We start from the raw sequence: 19,408 nt of genomic DNA, 5'->3' as shown, positions 1-19,408 counted from the left end.
ATTCAAATGAAAAACACAATTGTCCATCACTATTATAAGGCTACCCTCTCTTAGAAAAGTTAGAATCCACCTAAGCCCGGACTTACACTTTAAAACTTCACCCCTTCTGATTGTCAATCATGCTCTCACGTGTATAATCCAATAATCAACGAAATGCAATAAGAAGAACCTCTTCGAAAAACACGGTGGGAAGAAATAAATGAAATAAAACAGTGATGTAATTAAAAAAGAAGCGAAAGAAAAGGAGAAAAAAGACAGCTAAGAAAACAGCAGGCGTATATGCACATATCAGCAAAAAGTGGGTCCCAATCCCATTCTCTTAAGTCCCCACTTTCCACTCTGTTTTGCTCTTATATTTCACCTTCTTTCCTTTCTCTCTCCTCCATCTCTCTCTCTTTCTCTCTCCTCTCATCAAATTTCATCACCATTTTCTGATACCCAATATTAGTCCCACTTTCAGGCAAGAATTCTCCTCTCCTTTTCTTTTTAAGGATTATGATTCTGTTTATTACTTCTATTTGTCTAATTCTTTCTCCGTCTCTAAAAGTTTCTCGGGTTTTTGTTGTTAGACAATTACTGTCATAAGTTGACAGGAATAAACTTTTAGAAACGGAGGGAATACCAATATTGCTGTTATGTAGTATATCATGATCATATTTTTAATTTTATTTATTTAATTTATTTTATCTGTCTGCTTACTGTGAAATCATGATCATGACGATTTATATGATCAATTTGATCATGTGCTTAATTTTTTTTAATCTGTCTGCTTAACACTTGTAAATTATCGAGAAATTACTCCGTATTACATATGAATTAGTTTTTAGTTTTTTTTAGTATCCCTGAATTTTTGAAATTTTCGTGATTAACATTGATTATCTTAAATTAGCTCCTAATTATCTAAAACGCTAAAAGAAATGAATATGTCGAGTTTAATTAGGTGGAAAAAAAAAAAAACAAAAACAAAAACAAAAAACAAAGTTATTATGTTGGAATGCTTTTTGTAAAGATTGAAGTATGAATTTATAATGTTTAAAGCAAATTATGTGTTTGATTATGATGTTAAAAAGAGGAGAAAAACAAATATTAGTGTATGAAAAAGAAAGATCACGCGTTTTAAAGATATTGATGATTAAGATTTATGAATTACTCGAATGTCGAGAGATTGGACCCTCTTACCAAACCTATCGTTTTCTTTTTCCTATTTTGTATGGTTCTGTTCTTTTCATGTTTTTTTACGTAATTATGTATGTATCACTATTCCCATATGGCTATATCTATCTGAATTTAATTGTCGCGTTTGATAGGACTAGTAATGTGATAACTAAGTTCGAACGAATGGGAGTAATTAAGGTTCTTTTTGTGGTAAGGGGTTAAATAGTTGGTACTTTTGATTTTAGTTTAGAGTACCTTGTTTTGAAATCGATCGTTATAGATGTCACATAAGTTTTCATCCACAAATAAAGTCCGGATCTTTATTATGGAGTATTATAAGGATTAATCGATTTTGTAAATAATTGTACACTCTAGTAGTCAAGTGTACTTAAACAAAGATACACGTACTTGTCCATAGCCGAGGTTTAGTGTACATATTGCTATTGCACGAGTATAATTACTTAATTAGACTAGTTTAGTATTGGATACCTCATCGTTTAAACATAACTGGTATGGTAGCTAACATAAGAAGCTCTATGTTAAAGTGTTTCCAATTCTCAATACACATAAAGTGCTTTTTTTTTTTTTTGCGGAGGTTTTTACAAGAAGTTTTATTTCTGCTCTTGTTGCCTTGTGTTTATTATGTTTTTCCAACTTCTTAGTAGCTGATGTAACTTAGTTGGGAGGTTGTTCTATCAATGTGTATGGTTTTCCCCTGTGCTTTATGATTCAGACCTTAGATTTTGGCTTTTTCTCTTACATGTACGAAGTATAAGTTATGAGAAAGGGTCATTGTCATATACGGATTACTTTTGTTCTTAGAGTTTACTGACCGTCGGTGGTCACAACTAACAAGCAGTTTCGTTTTTTAGATTTAAACTGCCTTACCTTGTCTAGCTACTGCTATTGGTGGTCACTATTTTTATTTTTTTTATTGTTATGTGCAATTATATTCTCATTGTAAAAAATAAATAGATTTACTTGTTTTCGGTAATCTTGTTTTAACTTAATAGCAGGGGAGAAGTTGAGCATTAACTCATAGGTAAGACGAATCTGTTAAATTTCGGCAAAAGATTTTGGAATTAACCATTGTAGTTAATGTAGATATATTAAATGAGAAAATATGATATTGAGATTTAGATCTATTACGCTGAAGACAGATATAGATTCAGCATTACTTGCTGCTATTTTTTTAATACTGGTACTTTCAAATAAGACACTCTTGAGTTGCTCTTCTTGGCTTACCTGTATCCTATGTCTTTTGTGTATTCACCAAACAAGAGTACGCAACGCATAATAGTTTAAGCATAAAACTATTCTCATTATCAGACAAACTCTGTTAAGCTTTCTAATGGACAGCAAGAAAGCTTAAAAAATTATAGGCCTACTTTACAGATTTATATATGTGCATTGTACATATTTGATTGCCTAGTTTAAAGTATAATGTCCGTATTATTGTCTCAAATCGATTATCAATCTGCTAATTGGACTTTTGTTGCAATGCACGTTGATCGGTTGATGCTTAAAACAGGCGTCTCATGTTGCACACATGTGATATGTTTCGAATAATTAACCATTGCTTTGAATTTAAGATTTGTTGACTGAATCAATGTTAATCCTTCTGTGTCCATGGTATTCTAACACTACAAGGAAATAATCTCTTTTTAGTAAGTGGTTTCCGGCTCTATCAAGGGTCTAAATGTCTAATAGCAAGAGAGTGAAGACCTATCCTTTAGAAGCATTTCATTTGTCTAGTAATATATCATTAAATGGACAGTTATATTGCAATCCATTGATAGTTTATATCATATTATACGGAATAAGATTACAGTAAAGTAATGCTAGTCCTAGAGAATTTTTTTTGAAGTGCTTGTATTATTGACCAAAACCTGTACTAATTAGGAGGATATGTGGGAAGTATAGCAATACTATAAACTTGCTGCAAAAATTAAATTGTCTTCATATGAGCAAATTAGATGTGATTTTTCGTATAAAAGTGAGTGCACTGTGAAATCCAGTTGGATATATGGTATTTACATTATTAGAGCATGTAGCCTTAGATCTGTTGCCCAAGGGCTCTGTTCAACCAACCTGTCATTATGCATATTTTAGTATCATGATAAGAATAAGTACCTCATGAAAGCCACTTTCTTGATGTCCAAAAGGTGGAAAAATGCAATTTACAACAATTTATCCTTTTTTTTTTGTTTTTTTTTTTTTTTGTTGAATCTTTGTAGCCTTTCTTTACATGTAGTGCAAGTGCAACAGTGCAAGTGTTTGGGTTGACCTGAATGCAATAAGGTAGAAGTAGTCGATTTGTGGTTTTAAGCTTGTACATTTGTTTACCTCAGGTTTGAGGTCAAGTATTGTGATTATTAATGGAAAAAGAAACTCAAACGAATGTAGAGGTGCCTGTGATGGAAGTCAAGGAGAAGCTTGCTAGTGTTACGGAGCCAATTCAGGTAGATTCGTGTTAAATATAGCTTAAGTATCTGCAATATCATTATTTTGGTTTTTTATTTTATATTTAAAACTTGAATTTTTGTTTTGCCACAGGAAAATGGGAATAAAGAAGAAAAAGAAAGCTCTTTGGATGATGGAGAGTTCATTAAGGTCGAGAGAGAAACTGTGGAAACGAAAGATAGCTCTCAAGATGTTGAAGTAAATGTGGAAGAAAGCAAATCATCTGTTAATGAATCTAGCAGAGAAGTCCTTGAAGCACAGGAGAAGGTAAACGAGCTTGAGACTGAATTAAAAAGAGTGGCTGCTGCATTAAAGGATTCTGAGTCACAGAATGCAAATTTGAAAAATGAGGCCTTATCGACTGAAGAAAAGCTGCAAGAATGTGGGAAGAAGTATGAAAATCTTGAACTGAACCACAAGAAATTGCAGGAGGAGATGGTAGAGGCCGAAGATAACTTCAATGAAAAGCTGAAATCTTTGCAAGATGCTTTGGAAGATCATGAAACTAAGCACAAGGAGTTTTCTGGCATTAAAGAATCATTTGAAAGTCTTAATCTTGAGTATGAGAGCTCAAAGAAGAAAATAGAGGAGCTGGAGCAAGAATTACAATCTCGTGCTGCAGAATTGGAAAATGTAGTAAAATCTTCTCACTCCAAAATTGAGGATGCTGAGAAAAAGATGGGTGACCTTGAATCGCTGCTGGAAGAAAAGAAGCAGAAAATTGAAGAGCTTGAAGTGAATATAAGTTCACTGGAGTCAAAATGTGGGGATGCTGAAGCTGAATCAAAAAAATATTCAGGCATGGTATCTGAACTCACTGGAGAAATCGAGAAGTTCCGATCTTTAATGTTGAACCTTGAGAGTGCACTTCAAACAGCAAGTGAAAAGGAAGCAGGGCTGATGGAATCTTTGAATGTAATGAAAGAGGAGAAACAAAGTTCAGACGAAGCATTGGAAAATTCCACTAAAAAGCTTCAGGAAGCTGAAAATTTGCTTGAATCATTGCGTGGAGAATTGTCTCTTACACAGGAGAAACTAGAAAGCATTGAAAATGATCTAAAGGGTTCTGGACTAAGGGAGGGTGAAATTATGGAAAAGCTGAAAGCTGCTGAGAATCAATTAGAGGAGCAAGGGAGAGCGATAGAGGAAGCAACTGCGAGTAAAATGCATTTTGAATCTTTACACGAGTCTTCTACTAGGGACTTTGAGGTAAAAATGCAAGAGACAATGGCAAATTTTAGCGAAAAGGAGTGTGAGGCTAACTCATTGTCTGAGAAACTTAAGATTCTTGAAGATAAGGTACAGAGTTATGAAGAACAGGTGGATGAAGCAGCTTTGAAGGCTGCATCTCTAACAGAAGAATTGCATCAGAGTGCTGCTAAGGTATATTCCTTAGAAAGCTCTAATGAAGAACTTAAAAAGATGATTGAGGAAGCTGAGGGTAAAGTGGCACAATCTCTTTCAGAGAAGGAACTTTTGGTGGAAACAAACTCGCAGCTGATGAACAAGGTTGATAAGCTTCAGGAATTGCTTAATTCGGCTGATGCAGAAAAAGAAGCCACTTCTCTTCAACTTGCCTCTCACATGAATACTATCACCGAGTTAACTGAGCAACACTCGAGATCTTTTGAGCAGCACTCTGCTGCTGAAGCTCGTCATTCGCAGGCTGAGGAACAGTTGAAGGAAACAAGTGGTAGACTAGCTGAGAAAGAGAAGGAAGTCGAGGAGTTGGGTGCACGGTTGAGTACCCTTGAAAGCCAAGTGAAAGCATATGAGGAGGAGGCTCGTGAAGCATCTGGGATAGCCGAGTCTAGAAAGGTGGAAATAGAACAGTTAAAGGAGATTGTTGCTACATTAGATGATAAAGAGGCCGAAATCAAGGAACTCAGTGGAAAACTTGTAGCTCTTGAAGGCCAAGTAAAAAAGTATGAAGAGGAGGCTCATGAAGCAGAGGGAATTGCCGAATCAAACAAAGTTGAAATTAGAGAGATGGCTGACAAATTATCTCAGAAAGAGCTTGAAGTTACAGAATTGAAGGAGAAACTTGCTTCCCTTGAAGGCCAGGTAAAGGTTCATGAAGAAGAGGCCGGTCAAGTATCTGGGATAGCTGAATCTAGAAAAGTTCAAATTGAAGACCTGGTTGAAAAATTAAGTCAGAAGGAGATTGAAGTAAAGGAGTTGAATGAAAAGCTTACTTCCCTTGAAGAGCAGCTGACAGTACATAAAGAAGCAGCTCTTGAAGCTTCTGGGATCGCTGAATCAAGAAAATCTGAAATTGAACAGTTGCAAGTATCAGTTGAGGCATTGGCCCAAAAAGAGTTAGAGATCAAGGATTTGAACGAAAAGATAAGCTCTCTTGAAGACCAGCTGAAGAAACACCAAGAAGAGGCTCTAGAGGTTTCAGGGATTGTTGAGTCTAGAAAAGTTGAAATCGAAGACTTGACTGAAAAATTAGGACAAAAGGAAATGGAAGTAAAGGAATTGAACGAAAAGGTTATTTCTCTTGAAGGGCAAGTAACAGTACACCAGGATTCAGCTCGTGAAGCCTCTGGGATCGCTGAATCAAGAAAAGCTGAGATTGAACAGCTGCAGGTTACAGTTGAGACATTAGCTCAAAGGGAGTTGGAGATCAAGGAGTTAAATGAAAAGTTAAGTTCCCTCGAAGACCAGCTGAAGAAGTACCAGGAAGAGGCCCTTGAGGTGTCAGGGATCGCTGAATCTCGAAAACTGGAAGTTGAAGATTTGCTTTTGAAATTACAGGAGCAGGCAAAATTGGCTGATGAACGGCAGGCTCAGTTGGGGCTAGTTGAGACACGTAATGAGGCCTTGGCTGAGGCTAATATGAAGCTCACTCAGGATCTGGCTTTGGCTGAGACTGAACAAAGTGATCTCCAAGCTAAATTATCACATGCTCTTGATGAGAAGGAAGATATTGCTGCAAAATGTTTCTTATCAGACAAGGCGAATGAGGAGTTACGCCAGGAGCTAACTTCTGAAAAGGAAAGGCTTCAGTCTGAGGTTTGTACCTTAAAAAACTTCATGTTATGTTTTATTTCCTAGTTCTTTTATCAAACATTATGTAATAATAAATTACCTCCGACAGATATCTGCAGTTTTAAAGGAGAGCAGCCAGCTTCATGAAACCATTAAAGAACATCAAGCTGTTGTGGTCCAACTAGAAGAGCAGCTGAAAGAATATAGAGGAAAAGAAGATGCTTCAAAGGCCGAGATTGACAATCTAAAGGTTGAAATAACTGAGAAATCTGCCCTGCAAGCAAGGTTGAAAGAACTTGAAGAGCAATATCAGGCAACCGAGGCTCAATTGAAAGAAGAGGTAGGTGTTAAATGAATTTTGAACCTGAATTAAATCTAATTTGTTTGTTTTGAAATATATAAAGAAACTTTTTTTTTTTTTTTTTTTTTTTTTTTGTAGGTTAAAAATCTCCAAACATCTGCTACCACGAGAGAGGTTGATTTGACTTCTCAGTTGGAACATCATGTGCAAAAACTCCAAGATCGAGATTTATTGAATGAAAGGGTTTTGAAACTAAATGAAGAGCTGCAGCTTGCAGAGGCCAATTTAACTAAGCTGGTTAGTTATAAATCTCCTTCATTCCCTATTATTATGATGCTGTTATGACAACCATTTTAGACTTAAATACCATTGGCTTATATACGTTTATCTGCTTTGCTGGTCAAACAGAAAGAGGAAAGTTCAGCAAAGGTCTCTGAATTGGAAGCTGCCAAGAGTCGTACTTCTGAAGAGCTTGATGCCAAAAATAAAGAAATCATGCTTCTTGGAAAGAAAATTGAGGAATTCGAGCAAAAACTCCAGAAGGTTGTAGCAGCATCTAAACAAAAGGTCAGTTTTTTTGAAGTTTTAACTACCAGTCCCCCACCCCCTCAAAGTACCAACTTGATCAATGTGGTCATAGTGAAATTCCTTCAAAGATAGTTATAATTAGAAATGCAGATTACCATCAAGGCCGTCCTTGAGGGACGACCCTGGTAAATAGAGCCTGGGTGGTTTTATCAGGCGACCTGGATCATACCCTTTTGGGGTGTGTACCTTTGTGCCCTTCCCACTTTTCACACACATTGGCCCCGTCATCTTTACAAGAAATCAAAACTAACATTAGATGGTTAATCTACCTTGACTGTTATGTATGAAGATTGCAGTATAGGAGTACAAAGTAGCATATGTTGAGTGATCTTCCTTTATTGTTTACAGGTAGATGAAAGCAACGCTGATACCAAAGAGGGCGAAACAGAAGTGAGGTCCAGAGATATCGGATCAATGATTTCTAGCCCGACAAAGCGTAAGAGCAAGAAATCAGAAAAATTGTCTGCACAAACCTCACCATCATCCTCAGTGGTTCAGACTCCAACAGCCGAAGCTTCTTCCAGCATGAACATCAAGTTTATCCTGGGAGTTGCACTGGTGTCCATAGTTCTTGGTGTGATCCTAGGGAAAAGATATTAACTTTAGCTTTATTACCTGATTGAGTTGTGGCTTTATTTATTCAAGTTTGGTGAATTGATATTATTTTGCAGTAAGTTGTTTATATAACTCAAGTCTTCAAATTGGTGGCTGTTAAGTTTTAGTTTAATGTCCACCAAGAAGCAGTTTTTGGTCATGTAATTATTACTTGGTTATTTAATGGTGGTGATTTTCTTTTATATTATTATTTTGGGTTGCAAAATTGTGAATTTTGGGAGTTGGGAGTGATAATCACTAATTTTCATTATTGCTTACAGATGTTTGTATAAGAAGTCACAAAAAATCCCCTAAATAAAAAAGGAATTTAGGGTAACAAAAACTAATTAAAAAAAAAGGCATTTTTCTAGATATATGGACGAACTTGTTACATTTTGTTATAAGTTCTACACTTCTACATGAACGACCTCTGAACTAAATAACCTTATACGAAATACTATCAAATTATTCAAGAAGATTAGTATTGCAACCTTCCACGGTTAAATGTTATTTTCATTGGTTTGTATAAAAAAAGTTCATAGAAGTTTTTACCTTTTAAAATTTGTTTTTGTTGTCCGCACAATTTGCTATTTTGTCATTCAATAATCAAATAATAGAACTGTATAACGAAGCCACTCAAGTAACACTAGATTCAGTAAGGCAATAATCTCCTCAACACTCAGCTCTTACAAGACTATTGACTAGATGTGATGTTTGTCATCCAAAATCTTTATTGCATTATTTTTTATTTTTCGGAAATCCATTTAAAATACTTCTTGATGAAAGACTTTGGCATGTAAAAAGAAAATATCGACATGAATTAAGTTCAGTTCATAATAAGCTCATAAGATTTCCAGTAGAGGAAACACACCCTTAAGAAAAGCTTTTGGTTTCTTAATTAATTTGCATGAAATAAGAAAATTTTGGAAAACAATATTCCGATAAAGTATTTAAGGCCTTGTTCTCTTCATCTTAAAAAAAATAATATTCAGTATAAATAATTTGAGTTCGGTAAAATAAGTTCAGTTCAATATGATTAATTTCAGTTCAATAAAAATGATTTCAGTTCAGTAAACTTAATAACTTTAAAGAAGAAATATAAGGCCTTGTTCACTTCACCTTATTTTTGCTGAACTGAAATTATTTTTGCTAAACTTAAATTATTTATACTGAAGTGAAATCATTTTTACCCGAATTGACATATTATTTACTGATTCTCTATTATATTTTTTCTTTAAAGTTACTAATTTTTACTAAACTGAAATTATTTTTACTGAGTATTATTTTTGTAAGGTGAAGTGAACATGGCCTAATAGAGAATCAGTAAAAATAATTTCAGTTCAGTAAAAATAATTTAAGCCCATGTTCACTTCAACTTTTTTTTTTTTTTTTGAATTGAAATTATTTTTACTGAACTGAAATTATTTTTGCTAAAGTGAAATTAATTTTACAGAATTGAAATTATTTTTACTAAACTAAAGTTATTTTTGCTGAACTAAAATTATTTTTATTGATTCTCTAATATATATTTCTTCTTTAAAGTTACTTATTTTTATTGAATTGAAATTATTATTACTGAGCTGAGCGTATTTACTGAACTAAAATCAATTTTACTGAACTGAATATTTTTAAGTTGAAGTGAACAGGGCCTAGTTTAAGCAAAAATAATTTCAATTCAGCAAAAATAAGGTGAAGAGAGCAAGGCCTAAGGAGTACTCATTTGAGAAATATAATAAAGTCCCCCTTAACTTAAGCAAAGGAATGGTGCTACAGCACTGTCACCAACAAGCATCCAAATAGAATGCATAGCAAAAGAAGCCAAGTTAGACAAAAATGGTCCATAACAGGAGCATATACTTTGGTTGTGGTAGATGAGAAGTTCCACCCATTTGAAAGCCACATGCAATAATACCAAAGTATGATTTTCAAATTAGAGGTGAAAAATAGGTCGATTATTACATTAGCTTAAATTCGGGTCATTAAATATGATGCCTTTTATAAACAAATTGTTATCCTGCATTTAGACTATTATCCTTTAATGTACAAGATCATCCACATGCTCAATAACTTAGAAAGTATTTCCCTCAAGAATAACTTAGTACAAAGTATTATTTTTATCATATCATCAATCAAATCTTTGTCAAAAAAAAAAAAAAGGATCATCAATTGATTTATACAAAGTTCATTAGTATATTTTAGTGCTACAAGCCTACAGTTATATAGTACAAGGGAAGTTTATGAGCATATGTGTAAATACTTTTGGCTCACCAAAAAGAATTTTGTTGGGTTGATTTCAAATAGACTAGGTCCCCTATATATCTTGCTGCACGAAGTATATGGCGTAAGATTATTCCACAAAATAGCTTGCTGCATTTTTACCAAGGCCCTCTCAAAGACTGGCTTACGAAGAATTTGAACCAATCAGGCTTGATTGATGGTGATTGCTGGGCTACTTATTTAGGGGTAGCAATTTGGTGGATTTGGAGGTGGCGAAATTGTTTTGTGTGCAATATAAGTGATAAAATTCCCGTTGATACTGGTACTTTCTTGCATATTAGATATGATGAGGCTAGAAGGGCTTTAAGTGGTGACTTGGATGAACAACACCGCAAGCATGGACATAAAGTACTAACCAATGTTACCCGGCATGCCCCTGACTTTGGCTGGTAAGTATTGAACTGTGATGGTGCGGCAAAAAGATGTACAGGGCCTGTTGGAGGTGGTGGCATCATCAGGGACCATGAAAGACGCTTTATTTCAGCGTTTGCAGCAAGGTTTGGGCATTGTTCAGCGTTTAAATCCGAAGTCATGGCTCTTACTAGGAGCTGGAGTTAGCTAAAAATCTTCAAATTTCGAAGTTGGAAATTCAGATGGACAATTTAGCTTGTGTTCAAGCATTGCAACAGAAATGGTGCCAAGGGGTGAGAGCATCCAAGCTATTCTCTACTGTCAGCGTTTGCTCAAGGAATCAAGATGGCAAATCAAGGTGACACATGTGTATCGTGAAGGCAATAGAGCGCAGATTGGTTGGTCAACCGCGGAGTCACTCCAGACTCTCAATTGATTATCATTACTGTTGTTCCGTTAGAGTTGAGTCGTATTTTAAAGGAGGACGTTAGGGGCGTGGCTTTACCGCGTCTAGTCCCTCCGTAGCTTAGTTTTAATTGTTTTGTTTTGGTTTGTTTTTTCTTTTTCTTGCTTGAACTTGGTTTGTTTTAGCTCTGCTTTCTTGGTTTTTAACCTAATTTGAATCAAAAAAAGAAAAAAAAAAAATTTGACATTTGCTACCAGCAAAAGAAACTTGTATCACATTTGCTACCTATTTAATATTTTATTTTACTTTACTACCACCAAATACCAAAAATATATAATTCACTACCAGAAAACGGTTTATGTTAATGTTATTGTTAGTGGGGCACAACCACCGTCTAGCCACCTTCACTGCAGCCACCCCCTTCCAGCCACCTTCACTGTAGCCACCCTCCTTCCAGCCTTTCTCCCTTCCAGCCACCCTCCTTCCAGCCCTCTTCCAACCACCCTCACTGCCAGCCCCCTCCCCTCTCCTCTTGCTGAGTTCGAAAACGCCGGAATCAACCTTCAACTCATCCCTTAATCCTCTTGCAATCGATATGTTGTTACATTTTAATTGTACGAACCGAGCTCGAAAAAGTGGAATATGCCCAATATGGTTACATCTTAAGGGGAATCAACCTTCAATGGGATCAAAATCGCCGGAATCAACCTTCAATTCATCCGTCATTGCCTGCTGCTGCTTACCCTCTTCTCAATTCCAAGTCCTTCGTCTTCAACCCTTCACTCTGTTTCTCATTCTACTGATGCTATTACCACTAAACTTCTCATTAAACTCAAGGTTTTAATTTTACGCATTTTCCCTTTTCATTTTTTTTCCAAGCAGCGTGGGAAAGGGGAGTGGGTAGGGACGCCGGCGCCGGCGCTGCCAGCAGCCAGCACGGAGGGGACGGATGACTGACGGGAGGTGGCTGATATTGTTTATTTTTTTTAAGTTTTTTCTTTTTTTTTTAATAAATTAAATCATTATTTAATGAAAAATAGGCCCCACTTAACAAAATCTTAACGGATGTTGTTTAGCGGTAGCAAAAGCTATTTGTTGTAACTTTTAAAGATAGTAAAAAAATAAAAAAAAATATTAAACAGGTAGTAAATGTGACACAAGGTTCGTTCGCTTATAGCAAATGTCAAATTTTCCAACAAAAAAAAATCAATGAAACTACTTTGTTGCGACATTGGATTAAAAACTATATCCTACTTTTTTACAGCGAGGATGGTTCACATAGTGAAAGGATCGATACTTTCATTAAAATATTATGGATCGTCTTTGAAAAGCTAGGAATGAGAGGGTTTTTTTAGAGTACTCGCCCTACATGCTATTGTGGGTAAGATTATTTGAAAAATCAGGGAGGATCTTCAAATTTACCAAAACCTTGATTTAAGAAATTAGATCAACTACAGATTATGACGGGAATGAATGTTGAGTCACTAGGATTCTTGAGGGTTGGAATAGGAGTGGGAGGTGTTTTAATTAACTCCCCTCTTGATCTTGGCCAACATATAATTATTATGATTTATGGATCGTGGCAGAAACACGCGGGAAATGCAGGTGTTGAATGGACTTTCTCTGAAGATGGTAACGCTTTTCTAGAAGGAGAAGAGGATTTTTGTAGAACTTCATCGGCATTACGAAAATTATAGCTTGCTTTACAACGCTCTCATGGATTTATATGGAATTAACGATGCTGATTCGAATGTTACACGACAAAAGGAACGTGGATATGGCTAATTTCTTCGAAACTATGGAAATCAAGCATTTAGGGATGTTTTTCCAAAATTGTATCATTTGGAAAATGAACAGGACAGGTAAAGACAACACATGATATTGCAAATAGGTGTAGGGTAGGTTTATTTAGCTTTAGTATTTAATGTTTTTCCTTTTCAATTTGCTCTTCTAAAAAAAAAAAAAATTACTTAGTTCAATTTACAACTAACCCTTAGTTTTTGAAAATTGCAACAATGCAGGATAAAAGATCAGTAATGACTAGATGCAAAAGTGTTGCAATAATAGCACAAAAATATAAGTTACAATCATTGTGCCATTCTTACAAATTTACCATGCAAATGACCTAGAAAGAAATTATAAAGGTCTTCAATAATCAATTATATCCAACTACAAGATATATACCATGAATTAAGCAAAAGACTAATTACCTCTACAAGCTAAGCCTTATTGTAAAACAAAAACGTACTTCTAATAAATGAAGAATATAAGATCTACCACTACATAAACTATCAGATATCTCTATCTCTCTCTCTCTTTCATCTCACATTCATTAAAGTTAAACTTTAATCACCGCTCCATGACACATCTTATTACAATAAAGTTATATTAAAAAGAGTTATTCGTGTTCATACATTTTAAATTTTAATTGTCAACTAATATGTGTATATTATAACAACAATATGACTACAAAATTAATCTCATTTCTCTCATTTACTGATCATAATTCATATAGGTTATGCATAGCATTCTTAAAAGGTTTTTTTTTTCTTTTAACCACAAAATATGTTTACTTTATCAAGGAATTTTTTTATGACAACATAAGAATAAAATCCTTTTAACAATTAAATTAAACTTATATAAAATTTAGGTTACTGCTTATTGAATGATGAATTATTTTATTGTTCAATAATATTTGCAAAAATAAACAAATGATTATTTTTAATGAACCTACCACATATATATTTCACTTTATTTTACTATAAATTTCTTATCTATAAACAATGACCCGAGGCATCATTCGGGCCAAAAACTAGTTTGATCATCATATAAAAGCAATACATATACATTACCTTCAATTTATGCATTTGGTTGAAAACCTATATTATACAAAGTATTGCTTTTGAGATTCTTGTTATAATTTAAATCTAGTATTTTGGCTCAATCAATGCCCAGGTCATTACACAGATTTAGTTCATGACTCAATCTTTTTGACTTTTTCATTGCAAAAGAAAAATGAAATATTATATATCTCTTTTATATAAGTGAAGCATTGATGGATCCAGGATTCAAACTAGGGGTAGCACGAGATACTAGGAAAAACCAATATATATACACCTAATAACTTGAAACTAAAAGTAAATCTAACCTAATAATAAGACATCAAATTTTACATAAAGTGCGTATTGTGTCATTGTATAAAAGTTACCAACAAATTTTAAACATCAATAGATTTTGCAATGAGTTATTTTCACGGATAAATTATGTACCGCATACTAGTTATCCAAATACTTCGTATTACAATCAAATAAAAAAGCGTCAAAATAATAAGATATAAATATTTTTTTTTTCAATTCACGGATAAATATACAATCTTCGTTTCTGAAAGTTCAACTCATTTACTATTCAGGTAGTCAAAATAAAATTATTTGGACCACACTTTACGATTTATACAATATAAATAAATTAGCTCGTGAGATCTTATTAGATTTCCCTTGTCATAAAATTTCAAATATTAACTTTTTATATTTTTCACTTATATATAAACAATGTATGGAAGGAGAATCGACAGTTTGACCTTGCAAACCAAAGAAAATTTCATCACTCATGCTTTGTTATTATCGCTGCAGCAGCTTACTTACCATACTCCGTGTACAATGTGCAATCTTTAATCTTTATACAGCATTTCATATGAGGTATTTTGTACATAATTTTTTTTTTTTTATTATTATTATGGGGGTAGCACATGGCCACATGCCCCTCGGAACAATATACATCTGCCAGTGAAGTGAAAATGGGAGGATGAGTAAAAGGATATTTTGACTTTTGTTACTTCTAAAACATCCATCTAAATTTTTATTTTATTTTATTATCATCCAAAACCGAAAAATATAGGTTTTGCTATCATTAACAGTTTCTGTTATTATTTCCGTTTGTGGGACCCACTTAATTACTTCCTTCAATTTTCTTCCTCTCTCCAAGAACCTAAGTCATTAACCCCCACATTCACAGCAGCCCCATCAAAATTGGGGATGAAATTGGTGCAATTGAAGTGGGGATTGATGGATTGCTGCTACAGTGGTACATGGGTGTTGCTGTTATGTTGCTTCGGTTGTGGTGAAATTGGTGTGGCTGCCGGCCTGCCATTGTTGGGTGGAGTTAGTGTTGTTATGCGTTGATGGCTAATTAGAGATGTGTGGGATGCTGCTTTTATTCATTTTGTGAGTGTATAGTCGTGTTGTTGTGGTGGCAAACGTGGAGGTGAGATGCGTGGTTGGGGCTATTGTTAAGGGGTGGGCGTGGGGGTTACCGGAGAACGGGTGGGGCTGCCGGGAAGAAGTGGGTTTTTTATGATTGAGGTTCGTGGAGAGAGAACAAGTAGAAATGGAAGGAAGTTAATTAAGTGGCCCTAGTGCCCTACAGACAGAAATAGTGACGGAAACGGTTAAGTAGTAGTAAAAGGATGACTAGTAAGTTTAATTACGTAACTAACGAAAGTTACGAAAGTACATAATTTTGACATTCATAATTTTGAAATTAAAATTTCCACAAAAAAAAAGAAAATTATCATGTTGTAGTAAAAAGTATTAAGCGCATGTATGTGTTAGGGTTAGAACCCCAATCTCATGTCCATTACTTATTACAACATACCAACAAGCCATTTTATATTTTGTTGTAATGACGGGTAGGTAATATATCTATCAACTACTAATTGTTTATTAAGTTAGGTATAGTATTGTATAATGTACATTTAGTTTGTAGTTAAACTATATATCATGGCTTAGTAAATTTAGTTAGTATTGTAGGATGATGATAAGTAATAGTAGGAATATGATTAATTATATTAGGAAATATATAGAGGTGATCATTGGGCGAGCCGGGCCGAAGCAAACAAATTTGCCCATTTATCTGGCCGGGTCGGGCCAAGCTTCGGCCAAAATTTTTGTGCCCAAACCTGCCCAAAATGGTCGGACCGCGCGGGCTTTTCGGGCCATTTTCGGATCGGGCAAAAAAAAATCAACTAAATATGCATAAAAACACATTCCCAAACCCGCCAAAAAAATAAATTTTTCGGGCCGGGTCCTACTCGATTTCGGACCGTAAAAACCCGCCCATAATCGGACTGGATCAGGCGGGCTAACTTTGATCACCTCTAGAAATAGTTGAATAAGGGATATCGGTAAATTTCCAATTTCCCTTTTAGAGGCGTTTTTTTTGGCATTTTAGGGCTTTTTGAGGCCAGTCTCATTCGAAAACTTGCCACAACTTAGGTCTCCAAAAAACAAGCCGTTTTAAAAAAAATTGCCCCAATCGAACGCCCGGAGGCTGAATTATGGGCCCCCGAAGTTCGGATGCAATATCTCTCTATCCCGGAATTGGGCGGCCGATCCGGTTAGATTTCTGATTTGTGCCATTCAAAATAAGGTGTTTGAAAAAAAATTGCCCCGATCGGACCCCCGAGGCCATACTTATGACCTCTCGAGTTTCCTAACCTCAAAATTCTTCTAAATCGTCTCAAACCCGACAGAATTGGACGACGTGGACCGCGTATTCTCGTAGATCTCGATTTTCCGTGTGAAAACGAGTACTCACACTAATTGAGGGCATTCGTATTTTTTATTCTATGATCATTTACAACTTTCGTTTTCCTATAAAGTTGCATACCGCACGCTTATGGGTCAGTGTTTTACATACTTATAATTTTTTTTCCCAAATTTCATTTAGTACATAAAACGCTGCCTGGGACAGCGTTTTATGTACTATTTTTTTTTTTTTTTTGGAAATTTGGAAATTTTAATTTCTAAAAGGAATTCTGAAATTATGTATTATTTATAAAAAAAAACCAATATATAAAACGCTGTCCGAGACATCGTTTTACCCCAAAAGCTTAGTTTGGTAAATACTTTTGCCACACGTCTACTTTCGTAATTAGTTTCGTAATTAAACTTACTTTGGAGCATCTTCCGTAGTAAAATTTAAATTTTTTGATTTTGGGTGGTAGTAAAATCAAATAAAAATTTAGATGGGTAGTAAAATTCAAAATTGTGCATTTTAGTGGTAGCAAAAGTCAAAATATCCCAAAAAGTTGGTGTTCAAATTATAGACTATCCAAAACACCCTCATTCACTTAATTTTATTTTAGAAAAACTTAAAACAATTCAGCTCAGGCAATAAAAAAGGAAAATACATGGGAATAATCCCACATTTGGGCTGTTCGTTTTAATAATCCCACCTTTGGATTATTTTTAAATAATCCCACCTTTACCCCCCATTCTTTTTTAATGGTCACGGGTGACTAGTAACCGGTTGAAGAGGTAATTTTTTTTTTGGTTTAAAATACACGTGTCATAACAATTAGTCTAAAATTTTATATTAAAAAACAAAAAATAAAAAAAAAAAAAAAAAAAACGGCAGTAAGCCAGCCCTCCTCCAGTCCAGCCAGCCATTGTTGTCGTCCACAGCCCCCCAGCCCCTTCCCCCCCCAACCATGAGATCGAAGCTCACGTCGTCATCGTCGTATTTTGGTGGTTGCGCAGGGGAAAGTGAGGGAGGCTGAAATCGTGGCGGGGGAATGTGTGGGTGGCAAAACTCGAGCAGGGGAAAGGGGAGGGAGGCTAGAATAGGTTCGGGGGAAGGGGAGAGTTGCCGGAATTGGAACGGGGGAAGGGGGACCCGGAATCGGGACGGAAAAGGCGTTTAGGGTTAGGGTTGGGTTTCTAGTTCACCACTAGTCCACCACCTTAGCCACCTTCACCCATACCCCAACCCGAGACCACCTACCAAACTACTATTGCCTTTACCAATTGAACCGAAACCACCACCTCATCACCCTACCTGAACTGCGACCTCAGCCACCTTCACCCATACCCCACCTTAGTTGAAATCTCCTCAGATCAGGGAGGGGATCGTCGCGCACCGACGCCGGTGTCGGTGCTGTGGTTGGGGGCTGGGTGGTTATTTTATTTTTATTTTTATTTTTTTTATTTTTTTCTTTTAAAAATCTAACTTTTTAATTTTTTTTTCCATTCACAGGCCGTCACGTGTCATGTAACCTGTTATAACAGGTTACATGACCGGTTGGGACCATTAAAAAAGAATGGGGGGTAAAGGTGGGATTATTTAAAAATAATCCAAAGGTGGATTATTAAAAACGAACGGCCCAAAGGTGGGATTATTCCCATGAATTTTTCCTAAAAAAAATCTGTACGTGATTTATATACATGACAAAAATAGAGAAATTTAACTATATTGATTATTGATTGATTGGTTGACTTAAAAAAAATTTATGCAATGAAAAAAATGCAATATTGTCTAGTCTTGAAAATTAGGAAAGACAATAGAATAAAAATAAAGTATTAAAATGAAAAAATAGAAAATGAGTGTGAATATACCTTGAAATGATGTTAATGTAGTCGCGTGATTTTCCTCTTCTTTGACTTATATGCTTCTCCAAATTCCCACCCAGACATAACAATGGAGCTCGTGTTTTTGAGTTTAAGTTTGAGTTGAGATGTAAAGTAACTTGTGGGAGTCTTTTGGAGTATGAGTATATAAAGAAGCTTCTGATGATTTTTATCCCGCCAAATTAGAGGTGATCAACATTGATCCGGCTCGCTAGCCCGGTCGGATCCGGCCCGAAAATAGGGCGGCTTTGGACAAGTATGAAAAAATTAAAAATACATTTTTAGTTAAAAACCCGAACTAGTCCGAAAAAAGCCCAAAAAGCTCGCTTTGGCCTGATAAGCCCGCTACTTTTTTGTGGGTTTGGGCACGAGAAATTACGTTAAGGCTCGGTCCGACCCGATTTTTGATCACCTCTACACCAAATGAACAATCAACTTGGGGAAATGCAATGTAAAATGACAATTTTTATTAATGTAGCTATTGATTCAATTTGATTGCGCCGTGTGTCAACCCGATCCCTAAACTATTTTCAACATCATTATATTTGCCAACTTACCCTAAACTATTCTATTTATCTAATATATAAAGTGAAGAGAGATTTTGGGTGATAAATGTCAATTTGCCAGATTACTTACCTTTTTTTTTTTTTTTTTTTTTTTTTTTTTTTTAAGAACAACCATCCTAAATTGAAAAAAAAGTACCATCCGAATCTAACTTTTAGGATAAAATACAATTATACAAGTACTTATCAACCGTTTTTTTTTAATTATTCAATTAAAGAAAATACTCTATGACTTCATCAGATGTTTTTATTTTTTAAAACAATTTTTATTTTATAATTTTTTTTACTAATATTTATTTTTATTATCAACAAT

General features: G+C 35.0%; 1 protein-coding gene across 1 annotated transcript; it reads left to right on the top strand.

The window, feature by feature from the left end:
* The first annotated feature begins 358 nt into the window (after positions 1–358).
* LOC110710168 (myosin-2 heavy chain-like) lies at positions 359–8,306 on the top strand. Its single transcript, XM_021888432.1, has 7 exons — positions 359–460; positions 3,507–3,617; positions 3,712–6,636; positions 6,722–6,952; positions 7,052–7,210; positions 7,322–7,480; positions 7,850–8,306. Exons 2-7 carry the CDS (start codon positions 3,534–3,536, stop codon positions 8,099–8,101), a joined length of 3,810 nt encoding a protein of 1,269 aa, XP_021744124.1. The 5' UTR covers positions 359–460; positions 3,507–3,533; the 3' UTR covers positions 8,102–8,306.
* The last annotated feature ends 11,102 nt before the right edge of the window (positions 8,307–19,408 follow it).

The sequence above is a fragment of the Chenopodium quinoa genome, unplaced genomic scaffold (assembly GCF_001683475.1).
Source record: "Chenopodium quinoa cultivar QQ74 unplaced genomic scaffold, ASM168347v1, whole genome shotgun sequence".
Lineage (NCBI taxonomy): Eukaryota > Viridiplantae > Streptophyta > Magnoliopsida > Caryophyllales > Amaranthaceae > Chenopodium > Chenopodium quinoa.
Note: the sequence above shows the minus strand (reverse complement) of the source record. Positions and strands in the feature narration are given on the sequence as shown.